General features: G+C 30.5%; 2 protein-coding genes across 2 annotated transcripts; both read right to left on the bottom strand.

The window, feature by feature from the left end:
• Positions 1 to 9,155: 9,155 nt before the first annotated feature.
• Positions 9,156 to 12,960, bottom strand: LOC124946077. The gene is made up of 5 exons (XM_047486638.1): positions 12,750 to 12,960; positions 12,176 to 12,237; positions 10,857 to 10,947; positions 10,191 to 10,293; positions 9,156 to 10,100 (listed from the first exon to the last, which is right to left on the bottom strand). The coding sequence occupies exons 1-5, from the start codon at positions 12,920 to 12,922 to the stop codon at positions 9,411 to 9,413; spliced, it is 1,119 nt and encodes a 372-aa protein (XP_047342594.1). The 5' UTR covers positions 12,923 to 12,960; the 3' UTR covers positions 9,156 to 9,410.
• Positions 12,961 to 16,572: 3,612 nt separating this feature from the next.
• On the bottom strand, positions 16,573 to 19,107 carry LOC124945322 (54S ribosomal protein L24, mitochondrial). The gene is made up of 2 exons (XM_047485732.1): positions 18,814 to 19,107; positions 16,573 to 17,243 (listed from the first exon to the last, which is right to left on the bottom strand). Exons 1-2 carry the CDS (start codon positions 19,011 to 19,013, stop codon positions 16,811 to 16,813), a joined length of 633 nt encoding a protein of 210 aa, XP_047341688.1. The 5' UTR covers positions 19,014 to 19,107; the 3' UTR covers positions 16,573 to 16,810.
• Positions 19,108 to 19,514: the final 407 nt, after the last annotated feature.

The following is a 19,514-nucleotide window of genomic DNA, read 5'->3' as shown; positions in this document are numbered from 1 at the left end:
GTGCATGAGATCGAGATTGGGTGGTTGAGAGGGTTTTTCTACTTTGCTGACAATGAAAGAATCATTTTACCCCTTTTAAGTAACCCCAAACATTATTAATTAATTAATTAATTAAACTTATATTTTATTCATATTCAAATTCAAATCCAAATCTCAATTTCATTCATTTATTGTGTCACACTCAAACACACCGTCCCGGGGCCTGATTTAATTTGGTTCATCTAATTCATCACATTTTGTACTATTACTTGCCACCCACTTTTCATCCTACCAAAAAAATAAATACCCATAAATTAATGTCACAAGACAAAACAATCTTCGGACTAAAAAAAATCGTGATTTTTTAAGATGAGCGAGTTCGTACTCCTTTAAAATTATTGAAAAAATGGTGATTTTGAGTATTAAAATTGAGGGTGGTTATTTTTTAATCTGCTGATCAAAACAATGATGGTAGAGTTCCTTTATATATAAAATAAAAGGAGACATTATGATAAGTATAAGTCTTATGAATGAAGATGGAAAAATTATGATGAAACATATATAATGGAGTACACACGTGTATAATTGTACTAGAATATTATTGCTTAACATGTGTTACGGGCGGGCGACTCCACCCTTAATTAAATTATTAATCATCTAATTATAAGGTTTTAACCCATTTTTCAAACTTTATTGAAGATTTTTATTTTACTCAAATCTTTACGCTGCCGACTGAATTCTCAAAGCAAAAATTGACCGATTCAAATTCAAGTTGAAGGGTCAGATTTAAATAAATTATTATTATGGACCTATCTCAAAAATACCCAAAATGTTTGGGGACTTATTATTTAATTTATTTATATTAGTTCTTGTGGCAAGATTTGAGAGATTTATTTTAGTATTTTTTTTAAATGATCAATTTATATTAAAATCTATAAGAATAGTTTTAACAATAATAAAAATACATATAAAAAAGAATACAAACACGTTAACTAACGTATTATCGAACTCATAAATCCTTAAAAAGAATGAATAACTCACCGACCTATTCCTATTCTTTTTCCGAACGAATATAAAAAAAACGTAATAATAATAACATTATAAATTATACAAATCGGAGAACTAGAAACATTAAAGATTTATCAATTTTTATTTAATTAGATAGTTCATTAGAAAATAATCGAAATATTAACCCAAATATGTTTGGGACATAACAGTCCAAACTTCACAATAACAATCCAAAATCTCGGACATCATCTATTGAATTCGAGTTATATATATATATATATATATATACTTTGGATTCCACTTTCTTATAATACATACTATAATATGATAACACCTGCCTTGCCATAGACTTGTTCTAGCATTAATGGTATCATTATTTAAAATTTTTTTGGTTAATTCCTTAAATGCAATTACTGGGTCAATTTTAATGTGACATATGCTCACTAGTCTAATAATGATTATTTTAAGTTAAAGACAAAGAACACAAATATTTCAATTAATCTCTTGATTGATCATTCATATTTTTAATCAAAATTAATTACAAAAGGTTAGATACAAACAGAAAATGAATAAAAACCCTAAAATAAAAATAAAAAAGAAGGAAATAAAAGAGAATCAATGGAGAGTGGTCCCTAATCAGACCGGTTTTATTTCAGAAGCTGCCACAGAGAATCACTGAAGTGCAGCAGCACCATCACCGAGGCCTACCGTAAAAGATTTAAAATAAATAAATAAATAAATTTATTTAATTAATTAAAAAAAAATGAATAGAACAAAGTTCATGCCAATTATCCCATCACTGTCACACCACCATCCCATATGCATTTAACCAATTTCTAATTAATTGTCGTCAAACTAAATATTGCAATATTTTCCATTTCTTGTTTTTTTCTTCAAATTTTAATATATACCTTTCCCCGAGGTCTTCTTACAAAAATAAATAAATCAACCGTCCCCCGATGTTATTAATAACTTATTTTAGTTAAAATCAATATGAAAGTAAGATAAAACAAAGTTCCAATTATAATGTGAATTGAATATATATAATAAGATTATAACAATTAATTACAACAACAACAACAACGTTACTGTTTGCGCCACTGAACCTCTCTTTTTCAATCAAAGGGACCAGCTCTATTTGAAAAGGAAAAGAGGGTGAATGAATTAAATGAGTCTAAGAGAATATATTAATATTAATTTTCCTTAATTTCAAACTTTGCCAATGCACCCGATTCTAACTTTGTTTTGTCATAAAACACGTCGATATCAAATTATTGTTGTTCGATTCCACCCGTTTCTCTTATCTCGTTACATCAATATAATTATTAACCATTGTCTTATTTCTCAATTTCTCTAACGGGTATTTAAGGTCTGTTTGGCAAGTCATGAATCCACAAAGCATGCATGGTTCTATACACACAAAATGAACTTATAAATTGTGTGTATTAATATATTATTTATTTCATGATTCCTGGGTGAGATGCTGTGACATGGATCATGCGTGATTAATGTATTATATAATTATTTTATTTATTTATTTTAAATGAAATGAATAATAGAGTAGGACAGGTTTGGTTTGGGTCATTTTCGGATAGGAAAATCTAATTCTATTTTTTTGTAACTTTATTATCATCAATCGATCCCCTTAGAACTAGAATTAGATTATGAGAATGAACCTATACTAGAACTTTGAATTCATTTATTTATTTATTGATTAATTCGTGCATGCATGTATCATGTATGTATTCATTTATGATATGTGGACATATTTATTTTACTTACTGTATTTTATCAATCATACTATATTTCAAAGTTGCCTGCAATAAAAAACAAAAACATCTTAATAATATTTTTATCAGTCGTAGTTAATAATCATCAAAGAAATAAGATGTCACAAATCTTATTTATCCATCAAGATTGTTACAGTCATATTTTTTGGATTTGAAACTCAATCAAACATTATGATTTCGGGCATTCCTTATACATTTTTAAAGTTCAAGCCACAAAGAGGAAGTCCTAAAAGTTTAGGCCCTAATTCCACTTGACCTATTTTTAATCCGAGATCTTAGTGAGAATTGAACTTGAGATCTTATAAATTATAATATAAGATTTATTAACACTTACACTGTCCTCTCGGTGAATTTTAACTAAAATTATGATTAATTTAAGTATACCCGAATTTGTTTCTGATTACGATAACTCTAAGTTAAGGTAAAATAAGAGAAGACTATTAGGTTTTAAAGTAAGATCATATTTGGATTCCTTTTCAAAACATGACTTTTCCTTTAATCTGGTTGAAAAAAAAAAGTTTGATTCCTAATATGGGTTTAGATTAGTCATGAAGTGATAAGCTTCTTTAATTAAATTGTTTGTTTTTATGTTATAAAAAGTGAAAATTCCTATTTTGCCTATTGACCCTTGATTTTGATTGATTGATTAATAACCTTTATGAAAGAGATATAAGCATCCAAACAAATTAAGCCAAGAAGGACCTGATAGAACACATGAATGATATCTTTTATATTAATATTACAAAAAAATTAACTCAAATTTGAAAGGATATCGAAATCAAATTATGGTCAACTTTGATGAACAATCCTAATTGACCAGTCATATATAGGCAGACAAACATAGTACTGTTTGAATGGGCCATAGAGGGATAACCTAGCTATTATAAACCAATTTTCTTCTTAAGTAGATCACAAACCTATGACAAATCTATTCATATTAAATAACTATATATATATTATAAGATTAATTAGGTTTGATTTCATTAATTAATTAGGCAGATGCCACGAATTAAGCCTAGTAATTAAAATGCTTTTTACTTTTGTGGGTCATATCTATCTATCTAGTAAAATCATAGGAAAAAGAATTTGTTTCCTTTGTCTGATCAAAAGATTAAGGAAATAATATCAGACATGTCCTTGAAATTGTATTCAAATGACACATAGACCCTTAACTTTTAAAATTATCTTCCAAGTTCTTAATTTGGACTTATCAGATAACTTCTTTACCATCATCGTTTATGTCATCTACATATTGGATATGTTATATTTAGTCGGCTAAATGTTGTATATGTTGGATTCACGCGAAAGTTTTAAAATCGTTTACATACATTACAAAGCTAGTTGAGAAAAAATAAAAATAAAAACAGTTCTAGTAGTTGAAAAAGAATTACATTTGGTACCACTTTGCTTTCTCAAACATATATGTTTTGTAATTACTTGTAAGTTTCCACCATTAATTTGTGGTTGGTCAATTTAACAAGCTGCTGGCTGGTCTTACTTTCTTCAACACTAATACTCTCTTTCCCATCCACACTCAATGAGACACCATTTTTTGAAAATATACTTTAAAATTTTGTCAATTATGATATCAAAAACCTTATTATATTTTACCAACTATATGCATTATGCATACAGGCCCCCCATCTTATTATGACTAACAAACATGTATATATATATATCTTGACTAGGTTTCAAATAAATAGTAAAGATATGGGGATGTCATTTCCAAATCAGAGAAAATAACTACATGTGATCAATTTTGGAAAGAAATTGGTATAGTTCTCTATTGAGAAATTAACATGGTGTGTTTTGAATCTTTCCCTACTCAGATCATGACTTAAGAGAGTTTTTCAAGGGATGGTGTAATGCTTTGAATCTAGTCTATCTAGAGGAAGGAAAGAGATTTGAAGTTATCGATGTTAGGTGGTGTATTTGAGGATTAATTATCTAGATGAAAGAAAAAGAAATTCGGTGTTACAAGATAACACGTATGTTATGATCACTAGTTGTCAGGAGGAATAAATCAAAGATTAAATTATATACTCTTTTCCACGTCCGATCCAATTCGAACTGTACAAAAGAAGATCGAACATTTTAACTCATTTACCTCTCAATTCAAGTTTTTAATATAAACTCCCTAATTTACTATAGTGACTTATCATATCAACTTATTTAAGAAAAATGTATATTTCTTCACAAAAAAAAATGATTATTTTGTCACGATAATGACACCATCAAGCAGAACCACCGAAGCTTGAGCGAGTCCATGAAGAATACAATGCCGAAAGATGGATATTAAATCTAGATCGGGTGAGCGGAGGAAGAAGGCTTCTAGAATTAAAATTATGAACTTAAAATATTAGAATTAAAAGAAATGAATGAATGATGATGGATATATGTATGTATTTTCTGAAAAGAAAAAGAAGTGTATTATTTATCTCCTAGGGAGGGATGAAAAAGAAAGAGCAATATATATTGTTCTTGTCCCCAAAGCATCAATAATGTATAAGCATATATTCCTTTTACAACCAATTATATGATCAAAAAATTCCATTGAGATTAATAGTACACACACAGACAGAGGATAAAAGCTCTCCCATGATAATAGCAGCTAGGGTTTTAGTAGTCTGAGAAGATGGCCAACTACCCACTAACTAAACAAAAAAAGAAGCCCATATAAAAGTAAATTGGTTAAAACTTTATTTAATTACCATAACATTTCAAATATATATTATTATATGAAGGAGAAAGGAATAAAAGTATATATATATATAGCAGGAATCTTTACAACTTTTGTTTTGTTTTGTTTTGAAAGAAACAAATTATTTCAAAATTAAATCAGAATCTTTACCACTTAATCAAGAGGCTCTATATAGTGTATATCAGAATCTTACAAATCTTATATATTGATATTGCATATATAAATATTAAATGTATAAAGGATAATGAATAAAAAATTGTAACTTCAATGCAAAATGACAAATAATCTAATCAATTTTGGAAAGCTTAAGGAGCAAATTACATCATCTGATTGTCAAAAAGTTGAACAATTTGCCCCAAAGAGAAAATTAGTGATCATATATCATACCAAAACGAAATTAAAAATATCATTTTTTTTTAAATATCAACAATTTTGAATTTGAGTCATTTTAGTGTATTTAATTATTTAAGTTTCTTGCCTCTCCTGAGTTGCATCGGCCATTGATGATCCAGATAAGGTTGACGGGTCCCTAGATATTTTGGATCGGGTCTATCATGTGTAGGTCCCTAATTGGCCGAATTTTCAATTTTTAATTATTATTGTTTTGTTTTTTAATTTAACCCGTGTATTGGTTATCGAAACTAATGTTTTATAGCGTCCTAGTAAAAATCGAACCTAGAACATACTCACATCTTTTTACACAATTTTTGACCCTTTCAAATTGACTAAATGAACTCTCATCATATATCAATATTCATAAATTAGTTGTTGGACAAAGAAACATGACCCAAGGACTAAAAATAATGAAAGAAAATAGAGAAAAAATAACTCTTGTAATTGACATGGCATGCATACCCTATTGAAGGGATTTGACAAATGAGAGAAAGGGGGGTTCAAGGTCCCTTCTTTTCAGCCTAGGACACTATAAATCCCACAGAAATAAACTATATAATAATTTGGGAGAAATTATTGGATCTTGGTCTGCTTCTCATGTGTTTGCATGACCACCCTCTTCTCCATATAATTGGGTCTATTTGAAAATACTTTTTGAATTTAGATTTGTAAATTAGAATTCAGAACATAAATTTATGAATATATGTCTACTCAAATTATGTTTATAAATGCAATTTCATATGATATAAACAGAAAAACTGTTTCTAAAAGGGGCCAAAAAACTTTCCTAAAGTTATATGCACAACTAATATATATCATCTTTATGAAAATAATTTTAAAAAAAGAAAAGAAAAGAAAAAAGAAGATTAAAAGATGGGGGAATATTAATGAGATCAAAGCATATCATGTGCTCTACATGTGCAACAACTCACATGAAAAATACAACCAAAATACCAGTACAAATCCTAGTACACTTAAATTGTTTGAAAGCTAAATATATACTGCAATTATCATAAAATGACACATTTTGAAAGAAAAAAAAACAAGAAAACCCATATCTTATTAATAATCTTTGGCAGTTCATGATAAGATTGAAGCTTGTTAGTTGGGTCTGTGTTTGATGCCTTTATTTATTGTCAAAACAGTTTCCTTGAATAGTAAGAAGGTGAGAGCTATAGCTAACTAGTTAGATGGTGCTTGCAAACTGCTTTCTCTTGCTTGCAAAGACAAAATCATGCCAACCAAATTTAGGTGTGCAAAACTAGTTGGGTTTTGTCAAATTATAATCAAATTCTAATTTATATTGACAACTTATGATCATATTAACGTACAAGATAGTGAATTAGGTTTTAATAGGACATATAGTACAAGTAAGGACAAAAGTATGTTGATCAAAGAGCAGAATTTGTAACCAAATTGAGTAAATTGTATGGAAATCAAACTCAAAGGGATGAAGTAAATAGGACTAATAGGCATCAATTTTCTTCATTAGGGAGAGATAAGAAATGGGTAAATGGAAATCCTTGTTTTTGGGGAGGTTTAATGTTCATGTTACCAAACATATGAAACCCACCAAGAAAAAATAAAATATTAGGTCTTCTCTTTAGATCAACATTGTTAGGTCAACTTCTAATGTACTTAAAGGTATAAAACAGATGAAAAATCCAAGTCAGATGAACTTATATGTCAAGCATGTTAATTGGCATCATATATAATCAACCTTTTGAAAGATCTTTGTAATATAAGCTAGCCATTTCTAAGTAGGTGCAGTGGAATATGTCTTTTAGTCAAGGCAAATACTCTAAAGTCTTTAGGTGATACAATTTATGCATTTAAATGTGAAAAGAAATTCCGGAAGATTGAAGGGAAAATCCCTTATATTCAGAGGGAAAGATTTAGATTTGAACAAAGGGCTCCACCCTGTCATACAATTGCAATTATTCATGATTTATGGGTTTAATCCCTTTCTTGTTTTTCATTAATTATAGTGGGCCTATAATTTAGACTTAGTGAAGTAGAAGTTGGCTAAGAAGGGAATCATAATGAGATGGCTGGCTGTGATAATAATGGCATTGATAACAGCTCAAAGTACTTGCAATATATATATATGTATAAAAAAATAATTTATTTTGGTTAGTGAAATGCACTAAGCCATAGAAATTGGCTAGCAAGACCCTGTTTCCAGGGAGCAATTTCCTCAAAGAGATCTCCCACTTAGTAGAAAGAAAGAGACAGCAAGGAAAGAGAAACCCACATAAGAAAACTCTAATGGGTCTTTAAAGGAACTGTAGAGGAGACTAACTTAAACAGAAAGAGAGGAATTAATTACAATTTTTTTTTCTGGGTCAAATGGGATGTGCCATTACCAGAGAGAGGATTCTCTTTGTTAATAAATGTGGTCACCACTACTAAAATGACTCTGAGATGAGTGAAAGAGAGAGGGGCTTGAAATGATGCAAAACCATGCCTTCTGACTTTTGGGCTGTCACACATTATTAATATTATTATTATTATTGTGCCCATCTCTGGTTTCACATGTGAGCAAACCACCATGATTGTGGTTTTCAATTTCTTGGACTTTGTTGTTCATATTCTGCACAATCTCATTATATATGCACACATTAAACAATATATGATATGACTCCATCTCTAAATCACTGGCTAACATTGCTCTGACATTTCCCAATTAAATAGACCATACAAACAAATCATGCCAAGACATTGTCACATTTGGAAACACTCATTGTTTCTGTATCACAACATGTCTCAAAATAAACATTTGTAAACTAAATTTACCCACTGACAGATTCAAAATTTTATTTGTTTGTTTCTATACCTAGAAACGTTTTTCTATTATGTATTTTCAAATTGGGCCATATTGTATTGGTTTACACAAATACTGGAATACAAGTTATTAGTGCTTTCTAAAAAGTAAAAACTATAAAGAATTGACAGACCTCATCTTGCTTGATTTCTTAGCAAAATCAGATAATGCAAAAAGACGGAAATATTGCATAGGAAAAGTCAAAACTTAACTAACAATTTCTTAAATCAAGCTAGATATTCGTAATGGACCACTGCAATATTAAGTAAAGTATCAGGCACAAAATTACACATGCCATTGTCTCAGCTTTGATTTGTCCCTTTGCAGCCACTGAGACCCACTTTTCTAGCAAAAGAGGTTGTCCTATTTGAGATCTACTATACTTTAAATGAGTTACTACTGTTTTTTACTCCTATGATAAATGTTGAAAAATAATTGCAAATTAAAAAAAAAAAAAGCATTCACAAAAAGAAACTAAACCATATGATTTGAATTTAGTTAATACCTTTGGCATATTACACACAATTATGGATCAATGGGCGGTTAGGAAATTGGGTAAAACTGTTTGCCCCCATTGTATGTAAATCATCAGCAACTAATTTTTGAACACTAATGATACAGAAGAGTACAGACCCTCTTGGGCTTTCAATTTCAGTTCATAACCATCCCATAATAATGACATTGCTAACAATTTTGGCCTTTAATGTTTGGATCATCAATTTCCAATAGATTCGAGAGAAGGAAATTGCAAGTCGAGGCTATTGACATCATCTTGATCTATATTACTTTTGCAAAACCATTTAGGAGGATTATAGGTGGCCTGTAGACCTGGTGAGGATGGCTCATTTTCTGGTTCCGGTATCTCTTCACCTTCTGCTTCGGATTGAGCTGATTTAGCTTTATCATTGAAGAGCTCGCGTTTCAGCTCCAAGCAAGATTTCAAATCTTCATTGTTACGAGCCTTACTCAACTTATCTAGAAGGTCGTTGAAAGACGTAGACCTCTCACCCCACAAAGATTTCTCCTTTGAGTTTTTGACAGGTTCATCTGAATTTTTGCCAGTTTTATCTGATTCAACATTCTTAAGCTTTCTTAAACCATCGTCCACTATGTCTCTGAGTCTCCTTTTGAAATTCTCTGTTCTGACTGTGTCTGATCTTAGCTTCAGTACAAGTTCACTATTAGATATTTCTTTGTTATCTTCAGAAGCAGGTGTAGGGCTTGAAAGTGGGGCAGTGCTATCCTGACTCGGAGGAGACTGTAATTTGGAGTTTACAGAAAAAACCTCCTCCAGTAAACATACATTATGCATGTACCGGTCAAAAGCTTTATTCTCCAACTCGATATTTTGTTCCTTGAATTCTTTCAACCTCTTAAACCTCCATTCATTTATGTTAGCCGCATCCTGTCATAGTTTCCTATATCAGCAAATCCATTCATATAGTAGACTACAATCGTATACAAAATTAATAGCAAAGCATAAGCATACACTCACTTTTCTAGTCAATGGCTTTTTCGAGCGCAGTGGACTTTGCAAGTTGTTAAACTGGGCAAAATTGTTAGAAAGTTGCCTGAGTGAGGTAAGCCTATGTGAACTCCTAAAACAAATCAACCAAAAGTACCATTAAGGAATAACACACAAAGCTTCAGCAAAAAAGAAAAAAAATCTAAACAAGGATCTACTAATAACAGAGGAGGAGTCAACAAAGCATCCCACCGCCGTAACCCCACTTCAAATCAAGGTGGTTCCAGTGAAAATTGAACTTGAGATCTTAACCTCTTAAATTCAAGACTTTTACCAATTGAGTTACCCTGAGTGGGTTAATAACATGAAGTTACACATGGTCTTGGAGGAAATTATGCAATAGAAGGACCTGAATAGAAACTGATGCCAGACATGATCAAACAAAAAAGTGGGGATTTCATTTAATAATCAAGCATCCCCGGAGAAGTACTAACATGTGTTTATTTGTATGTTCCTTCCCTACTTTTTTTTTGAGTGGGTGGGTTTGTGCGTGTGTTAGGGCAAAATTGAGCAAATCATATTTTAGAGGTGCAGCACTTAGAATTTGGCAGGAGAGTGCAATATGTGCTTAATACGTAAACTGTAAAGGCTCACATAACAAGAAACTATAACATTGGAAGGGAAAGTGGACAATACCCAGAGGGAGATGCTTCAGTTAACTTCTGATCAAACGTAGCAGAATCAGCTGCTGGCGCCTTGTCAGGGAAAGTTGAACTGTTCTTCAACACTGTAATTGCAGTTGGATGGGTTAAATTCTAAAGGAAAATGAATGTTACAAGATATATAAATTCAGTAACTTCCACACTATAGGAGATGCAAAAGGATATAATACTCTCTGTCCCAATTTATTACAGCATTTGTATCTTCTGTATGTTCTAGGGAATGGTTAATATGACCCATAAAAGTGATGATAAAATATGGAAGTAATGAAATGACTATAGTGAACCAATAAAATGGGAACACTTATTTTGTTAGTAGAGGTAAAATAAAATGTATTATTTCTTTTGGGCACACTGAATTGATCAGTGTAAAAGTGCTTCAACCTCTATCATATACTTTCATTAATATGGTGAAAAGATATCAGTAAATGTATCAATCCATCCATTGCTGGTTCATAGAGTCATATTTTTCTTACACTAAAATCTAAATAATCAGTTTTTCACTACTTCAAGGTCATTTAACAAATGGTTTCAACCACAAGATGAGAAAGGTCGTAAATAAAAAACAAGGTCCTGTTGTACATATCATAACCTCTCTTTTTCACACATGACAGTTGTTTGAAAGATGTTTCAAAGATATTAATTCATAAATAAGGGGATTGTAAGTGAACATTGAACACAAATACATAATACATGATCATCCACATATTTTAAAAGGACAATACTAACCCCATTCAGTTGGATGCACAAGAATAGTTAGCTAGATAAGCTTGCAGGCTTTGGTGATCCAAAGAGTATTATCCTTAACTACACATGGATCAAGTTCATGCCAATTTCCAATGGGTCAACTAGATCTATCATTTAATCTCAAACCTACATGGTGCTTTGTCAGTTACACTCGATGATGTTATTAATCCCAATTATTTGTTTCCATTAAGAATATATGTAATCACACACCCTCTTACAGAAGTGATAGTCAAAATTCTCAAGGAGAATCAACATAGAACAACCTTAAACATCCAAAAAGCTACAAAAAAAATGATACTTTGGAACAATATAGTATAATGTTTAAGGTCCCAATGTTTTAAAGGCCAGAAAGATGATAAATTTCCAACAGTTTAGTGGAATGTGATTACAGATCTCCCACTTTAAAATGTGAGATGCTGAAAACAGAAATTATAACAGATTTGCAAGTAAAGTAACAAAGATTAAACACAAAGGCCATTCAGAACTTAAAGTATGCCAAAGACGCATTCATCATAGTAATAACAGATCAGAAGGAAAAACAACACGCACCATGAATATGGCATGGATTCTGGGCTTTTGCACAGCAGCTCTTGCATGACTGGTAGGGACACCTGAGTAATAAATTAAACTCATTTTTAAATTACAAGCAACAAATATGATGCATATATCTATGCAATATAGTTTCTGGATCTCTTCATCATCGGCTATGCCCTGTCAATTTTTACTTAAAGACTAAGCTTCTACTTCATTCTTTCTAAGTAGAAATTTCTTTCTTCTAACAACCAACCTTTAATCATCAATGGAACTGTTACTAGATGCGGTACAAGATAACATGATCATAATTTTAAAATTTTCCGATTTTCAATATCACGTATGCCCTATAAGAAGAATCAAGCTTTTCTTTTGATAAAAAAAAAGAAGAGTATACCCATATCTAAGAAACTTGCTAGATTACGTTTCGCTTAACCCTAGGGTTCCATCACTAGGTTAAACCATCACAACTTTTAAGTAGTAGCTGCTGACATTAGATGCCTAAATATTCAGGCTTTTTCCTCGATTATGGTAGCGAATTTACGAAAGAAAACACCATGAGATAGTAAGGACTGGGAGGAGAGAAAATCACCTGGATCGAGCAACGTTTCCGCACTGGATACATTTAGGCTTATTGAGACCACGGAGATTCCGAGAAGAGTTGGTCGTCGTCGGAATTATTGCGGCAGCGCTAGCGGCAGAGGCGACGTTAGGACTATTTGCCACTGGGGAATTGTTGCTTAGGGCCGGTGACGCCGCCGCCATTGCTGGAAGTTTAGAAGCTGTTCTTCGGTCCTCTTGGAGTTTATGTTGTGATGTTGCAAATATATATATATTCGTCCTTATGTTTCATGATATTTAAATATGCCTTCCGATTTTGTGTCCTGTCAAATTAGGGTTACAAATTAGACAAGACAGTTTCTTGAAAGTTTTATTTTTCACAAATTTCATTTAATTAAAGTTATTTTTTATTTAATAGAATATTATTTATTTTTTAATTTAGAATTAGCCTAGTATAAAATATATCTAATATAAGTTATAATTAATTAATGAAATTAGAAAAAATTCTTACAACATTTAAGTATACAATATCTTTTTTACTAACTTTACAAATTAATTGTTAAATATATTTTTTATTTTGTTATAATATATTCTAAGGAGAAGAATGAGATTACAGGATTTCGCTTAAATGAAATATTTTTTTTTTAATCTAGATCAGTTAGTACCTAGAATCTTAGGTGGCGCCGTTTTCTCTTTAATTTAAGAAATAAATTGTTGTCACCGATGATTCTTATTGAGAGAGCCACTACTTTTAAAACGAGTTCTTAGGGAAACTCATTGACTATCGTAACCTATATCTACAATAGTGTAAATTGTGTCATGTTTATCCAAACAAAATATTTTTTTCTAATCTAGGTTATTTAGTAGGTGCAATCCTACGTGGCATCATTTCCTCTTTAATTTAAGAAATGGATAGTTGTCGCCGATAATTTTTAAAGAGGGGCGTTGTTTCTTAAAGCTAGTTCTTAATGAAGCTAATTGACCGTCATTGTATATCCATGATCACGTAAATTGTGTCAAATTCAAAGGATAATATTTTTTTCTTAATCTAGGTCATTTAGTAGGTGGAGTTTTGTGGCGTCGTTTCCTCTTTAGTTTAAGAAATGGATTGTTGTAGACTTACGTGGTGTCGTTTCCTCTTTAATTTAAGAAATATATTATTGTCGTTGGTAATTCTTAAAAAGAGAGCCATTATTTCTTAAAGTGAGTTCTTAAGGAAGCTCATTGACAATCCTAATCTATATCCACAATAATAAAAGTAATTTTTTCTTAATTAAGGTCATTTAGTAGGCGGAGTCTTACGTGACACTGTTTCTTCTTTGAATTGAGAAATAGATTATTGTCGCTGATGATTTTTAAAAATGGGTAACTGTTTCTTAGAACGAGTTCTTAGGGAATCTCATTGACCGCCATTACTTATATCCACAATATTATAAATTGTGTCATATTTATCTAAATGAGATAATTTTTTTTCTTAATCTAGGTCATTTAGTAGATGGAGTCTTACTTGACGTCGTTTCCTCTTTAATTAAAGAAATAGATTGTTGTAGTCGATGTTTCTTAAAGGAAGGTCTTATTCTATTAAGTCATTTAATAGGTGGAGTCTTAAGTGGTGTCGTTTCCTCTTTAATTTAAGAAATAAATTGTTGTCGTTGACGATTCTTAAAAAGAGGACATTATTTCTTAAAGTGAGTTCTTAGGGGAATTCATTGACAGTCATAACTTATATCCACGATAATATAAATTGTGTCATATTTATCGAACAGAGTATTTTTTTTTTAATCTAGGTCATTTAGTAGGTAAAGTCCTGCATGACATTTCCTCTTTAATTTAAAAAATAAACGGTTGTCGCCGATAATTCTTAAATAGGGGACCATTGTTTCTTAATACGAGCTTTTAGGGAAGCTCATTGACCGTCATAACATATATTTACGATATTATAAATTGTGTCATATTTATCTAAACAGAGTAAATTTTTTTTAATCTAGATCATTTAGTAGGTGAAGTCCTACATGACATTTCCTCTTTAATTTAAGAAATAAACTGTTGTCGCCGATGATTCTTAAAGAGGGACGATTGTTTCTTATTACGAGCTTTTAGGGAAGCTCATTGACCATCATATCATATATTTACGATATTATAAATTGTGACATATTTATTCAAACAATATTTTTTCTCAATCAAGGTCATTTAGTAGGTGCAGTTCTATTTTGTGTCGTATCCTATTTAATTTAAGAAATATATTATTGTTGCCGATGATTTTTAAGAAGGGGTCACTGTTTCTTAACGCGAGTTCTTAGGGATGTTCACTAATCACCATAACCTATATCCACGTTAATGTAAATTTTGTCGTATTTATCCAAACAAAATAATTTATTTTTTTAATCTAGGTCATTTGGTAGGTGGAACCCTATGTGACGTTGTTACCTTTTTCATTGAAGAAATAGATTGTTGACGTCTTCTTAAAGAGGGTTCACTTTTTCTTAACGAGTTCTTAAGGAAGCTCCTTGACCGCCATAGCCTATATCACAATATTGGAAATTGTGTGTAAATCGTGTCATATTTATCAAATCAGAATAACTATTTCCTTCTTAATCTAAGTCATTTAATAGATATAATCGTATGTCATTTAATAGATATAATCGTATGTGGCGTCGTTTCTTTTAAAATTTAAGAAATAGATGATTGTCATCAATAATTCTGAAAGAGGGCACTATTTTTAACAGGGAATCTCATTTATCGTCGTAACCTATATTAACGATATTATAAATAATGTCATATTTATGTAAACAAAATATTTTTTTTCATAATCTAAGTCACTTAGTAAATGGAGTCCTAGTGATTTGTTTCTTTTTTAATTTAATAAATAATTTAAGTATAGATAAATTTAAGAAATTGATCAAATCTCGTAAATATATGAAAAATGATTGTGACATGCAATTTGAAAGAGGGATGAGTGAGAGAATTAATTAGTCGAAAAAATAATAAAATTTATGTTTATACTCTCTTTATATATATTTTTAGTTAAGTAATGATACATAGTTCATTCTCACATTTCTTCCTCAATTTCTCTCCCTATCACTCATTTAAAATATAGTATTATTTATATGTTTGAAAAAAATATTATTTAATATTTAATTTAACAATAGTTTTTTATTCTATTAAAAATTAAAATAATAAATATTTATAAATGATTTAAAGAATTAAATTATAATGAATTATTTTAAAACTAACTATTTAATAGATATTAAAATAAAAGATAATATATATTTGACACGAATATTTTATTATTATTAATATTTTACAACTACTATTTATTTTTATAAATATATATAAAAACAAATTCATAAAATATAATAAATACATAATATATAAATAAAAAATTATATAGATAATATATATATATATATATTCAAATATTAAAATAAAATTATTTATTTATTTAGCACTATATTTTAAATAATTTATAAATATTTATTATTTTAATTTATAATATTATTGTATGACAAAAAAAATATTTATATTCTTAAAAAAAATATATATTATATTACTATTACTTGAATAAACTTTTTATTCTATTTCAATATATTAAAAAAAATGAAAACAAAATATATTAAAATATATATTTAACCAATTGTTGTATCAAATTAAGAAAGCATAATTTGAAAATATATTAAGTGAAAATTGGTATTTAAAAAAATATCAATTACCCCTATAACATATATATAGTTGATTGAGTTCATATTGATTGAATGACACCCACATTTTGTTAACATGTCAAATTCATCCTCCAATTTATAATACTATCAAATTGGGACAACAATTTGCATTAGTTGTTAAGTCAACCATTCAAGTTAGAAAACAATGTCAATATAAAAGTTTTGATGGAAAATGTTTAACATTACAAAAACAAATACATAAAATGGCCAAATGCTGCAGTAATGGCGAAAAACAGCCTCACTAAATGGATTTTTCTTTTATTGTTACTCCATCCAGCACAAACTAAAGCAAGATAATCCTCTGTAATCTTAATTCATGGCCAAACAAAGCCGAGGTCAAAGCATTTTGACATTATAATCAAGGCAAAAACGCTCAAGAATTTGCCAGAAGTGGTTGAGATCCTTCTTCGCTGTCACTGCCTTCGCCTGCTCCATTCTCTTCAGCAACATCCTTCTCTTTCCCGGACCCTACAAACAATTTTCTCCTTGATTCTCGTCGAGCTGCTCTTTGTTGCTGTCTGGCCTGTTTGAACTGCTCCTCAAAATTGGCTTCATCCTCCGGGGAGAAGAAGACCACTTCCATCTCCCCAAGATGTTCATACATCTTTTCAATTTTTGACTTCCAAAAAAGACCCATTTCCGTGTCCATTTTGTGATATGGAGTCTTAAGCAAGTACTCGTCGATACCGCCTGCTTTGTCAATACAACGGATGGCATGTGTGGTCACTTTTACGCGAATGTGTCTATCTAGGATGTAACTGAATAGTCGCTTCTCTTGTACATTTGGTTTCCAATGTCTTCTTGTTCTGTAACCATCACCAAACATTAAAAAATAAGATATTGGTTGAATGACACCAAGTATTGAGAAATTATGTATCACTTATTTATTTAAATTAAGTAAAAGAATAAAGTTTTTAATGACTTAGCTTAGTAATTTAGTAATATCATCCAAAAGACAACTTTAACCTGAAAACTAATCAATTTAAGTCATTATAAGGGTAAGATGGTCTTTTAAGTATTTTGACAATATTAGTTCAACATTTTATCCAATCAACTTAATTTTCATTTGGTTTATTCACCATCTATTTTCCAAATACTTATTTTGTTCTGCACTTACAACTCACTATTCAACACTTAATTTTCAGTTTTATCAAATGCTTTCTATATAAAATAGAAAGGACATAGCAATATTTTTCTCCTACAAAACAACTGCAGGTGTTTTTGAGTGGAAATATTATTCTGCAAAAGATGATTAACAAAGAACTTTCAAAATTCAAATTCCGTTACTCGTTGCACTCTAGAATAAATAATGGCAAATGTATGTAGATAAGCATCAAAAGAATTTAGTGAAGAATATGTAAAGCTTACTTGATGCCATATCTTCATATCCTACTCATTCCTGTCTATAATTGTCAGCTAATACAATTTGTAATTTATTGTAATAGTTTAACATACTCAAAGGTGTCCACATTCCAGATGAAGGTTTTGAAAGAGTTTTGGAAGAATCAATCTGGTGTGTAGAAGGATTGGTTTTGAAATTGTTTCTGAAGAATCCATCCAAATCACAGAATTGCCTTTTATTTCTACTGCTTATTTCTTCCTAAATGTTTTGTTAATCCACTGCACCTTCTTTGTGTGTGGGCTAGAGATGCTAATTTCAAAGGGACTCTACTTGTTAAGCATATCTCGATTTTATGCACTCAAGTCATGTATTTCCCTATAATAAGAACCAGATGATCCCTTTTTAGGGTTTTTTTTCGAATTACAAGATGTGGGCATGAAATTGGTGCTTGGTTCCGAATTTCGTTAGTTGCAGCTAGGACAACTGAGTTACCATCATCTATAGCTTATTGATACTAACCATTTTGACAACAGCATCCGAAATGGTAAACATGACTTATCTAATATACATTGTACTAATCTGTTTTCAAGTAATAAATTAACAGGATGTAAGTCCCAAGTATTTTCCAAAGTCAAAAGATGTACCTAACACCAACATAGTATAGGAGAGAAGAAACCCATAATGCAAACCATATTCTACAATCTTGTGCTTACATACAGTACTTATGGAATCATGAGTAAATTGGAGGTCTAACTGGCCTGATTGATCCAGAGTTTACCACCATTGGGGGGTTGTGTATGAGTGCTTGCTAACAGATTATTTTTTGTATTAATCCAATTGACCCTCAGTGACTTATTTCAAAGCATTTCCCTTTCAGAATGTATAAAGGAAGATGGAATCCACAAATACATTTCAGTAGAATACTGAATGTCTGAGAGTTGTGTTAATGTTTCAAGATTATCAGGATAACAAGCAAGCAGACGATCTACAGAAGAAAACAAGTAAGAAACATGAGAGAGTGAAGATGTACGTACTTGTTGCCACCGTCTTCACTTATGTTGTTGCCGAACTGGATGTGCCGGCCGGCGAAGATGCCGCGGTGGGCACGACCCATGATGATTTTGGTGTCTGGAATACACTTTTTCAGGGATTCTTTCACTCCAGGAGCTAGATTTCCTTCACCCCCTATCTTCTTCAGTATCGTCTTCATCATTTCTTTTGACCTAAACGTCATTTTCACAGTCGATCTCGAGCTGTGGTTCTGCAACCCTTGAGGGTTTTGCGCTGTGAAAGAGAGAGCAGATGAAATCACTCTGACCCGTTCTTATGCAAACCCAACCCGCAGCGAAACGGATCATATAATTAAATCCAAAACATTTAAAAATAATAATAAAATACAATAATCATAATCATTTATTTGTTAAAACCCAGCCCAGCAGCGGTCTTTGGTAAGACAAAGTATTAGGGTTATCTTAATATTATATAATAATATATATTTGAAGTACTTAAATTTATTTTTACACAAATAATTTTATAAATAACATTTTTTTAAAGTAATTTTCTAAAAGTTTGTGAGTCTTTTTACATATAAAAATCATAATATAATTGTGATCAATATGATAACTTTGTGATGTTAAAAAGTGATTAAATTTATATACAAACCTAGTTAATTTAAAAAAATATGTAAAATTATTTGAAGGGTAACAAAAATATCACTCCTTGCTATTGAACTAAA

This window comes from Impatiens glandulifera, chromosome 7 (assembly GCF_907164915.1).
Source record: "Impatiens glandulifera chromosome 7, dImpGla2.1, whole genome shotgun sequence".
Classification (NCBI taxonomy): domain Eukaryota; kingdom Viridiplantae; phylum Streptophyta; class Magnoliopsida; order Ericales; family Balsaminaceae; genus Impatiens; species Impatiens glandulifera.
The sequence above is the reverse complement of the archived record's forward strand: the minus strand, read 5'-3'. Positions and strand labels throughout refer to the sequence as shown.

Bases quoted from the DNA above. Each gene is read 5' to 3' on its own strand.
- LOC124945322 (XM_047485732.1), bottom strand. From the start codon at position 19,013: ATGACGTTTAGGTCAAAAGAAATGATGAAGACGATACTGAAGAAGATA. The intron at 17,244-18,813 runs GTACGTACATCT...TGATGGTTACAG, and splicing joins AGTGAAGACGGTGGCAACAA to AACAAGAAGACATTGGAAAC.
- LOC124946077 (XM_047486638.1), bottom strand. From the start codon at position 12,922: ATGGCGGCGGCGTCACCGGCCCTAAGCAACAATTCCCCAGTGGCAAAT. The intron at 12,238-12,749 runs GTGATTTTCTCT...TTTATTACTCAG, and splicing joins GGAAACGTTGCTCGATCCAG to GTGTCCCTACCAGTCATGCA. The intron at 10,948-12,175 runs GTGCGTGTTGTT...CTGCAATTACAG, and splicing joins GAATCCATGCCATATTCATG to TGTTGAAGAACAGTTCAACT.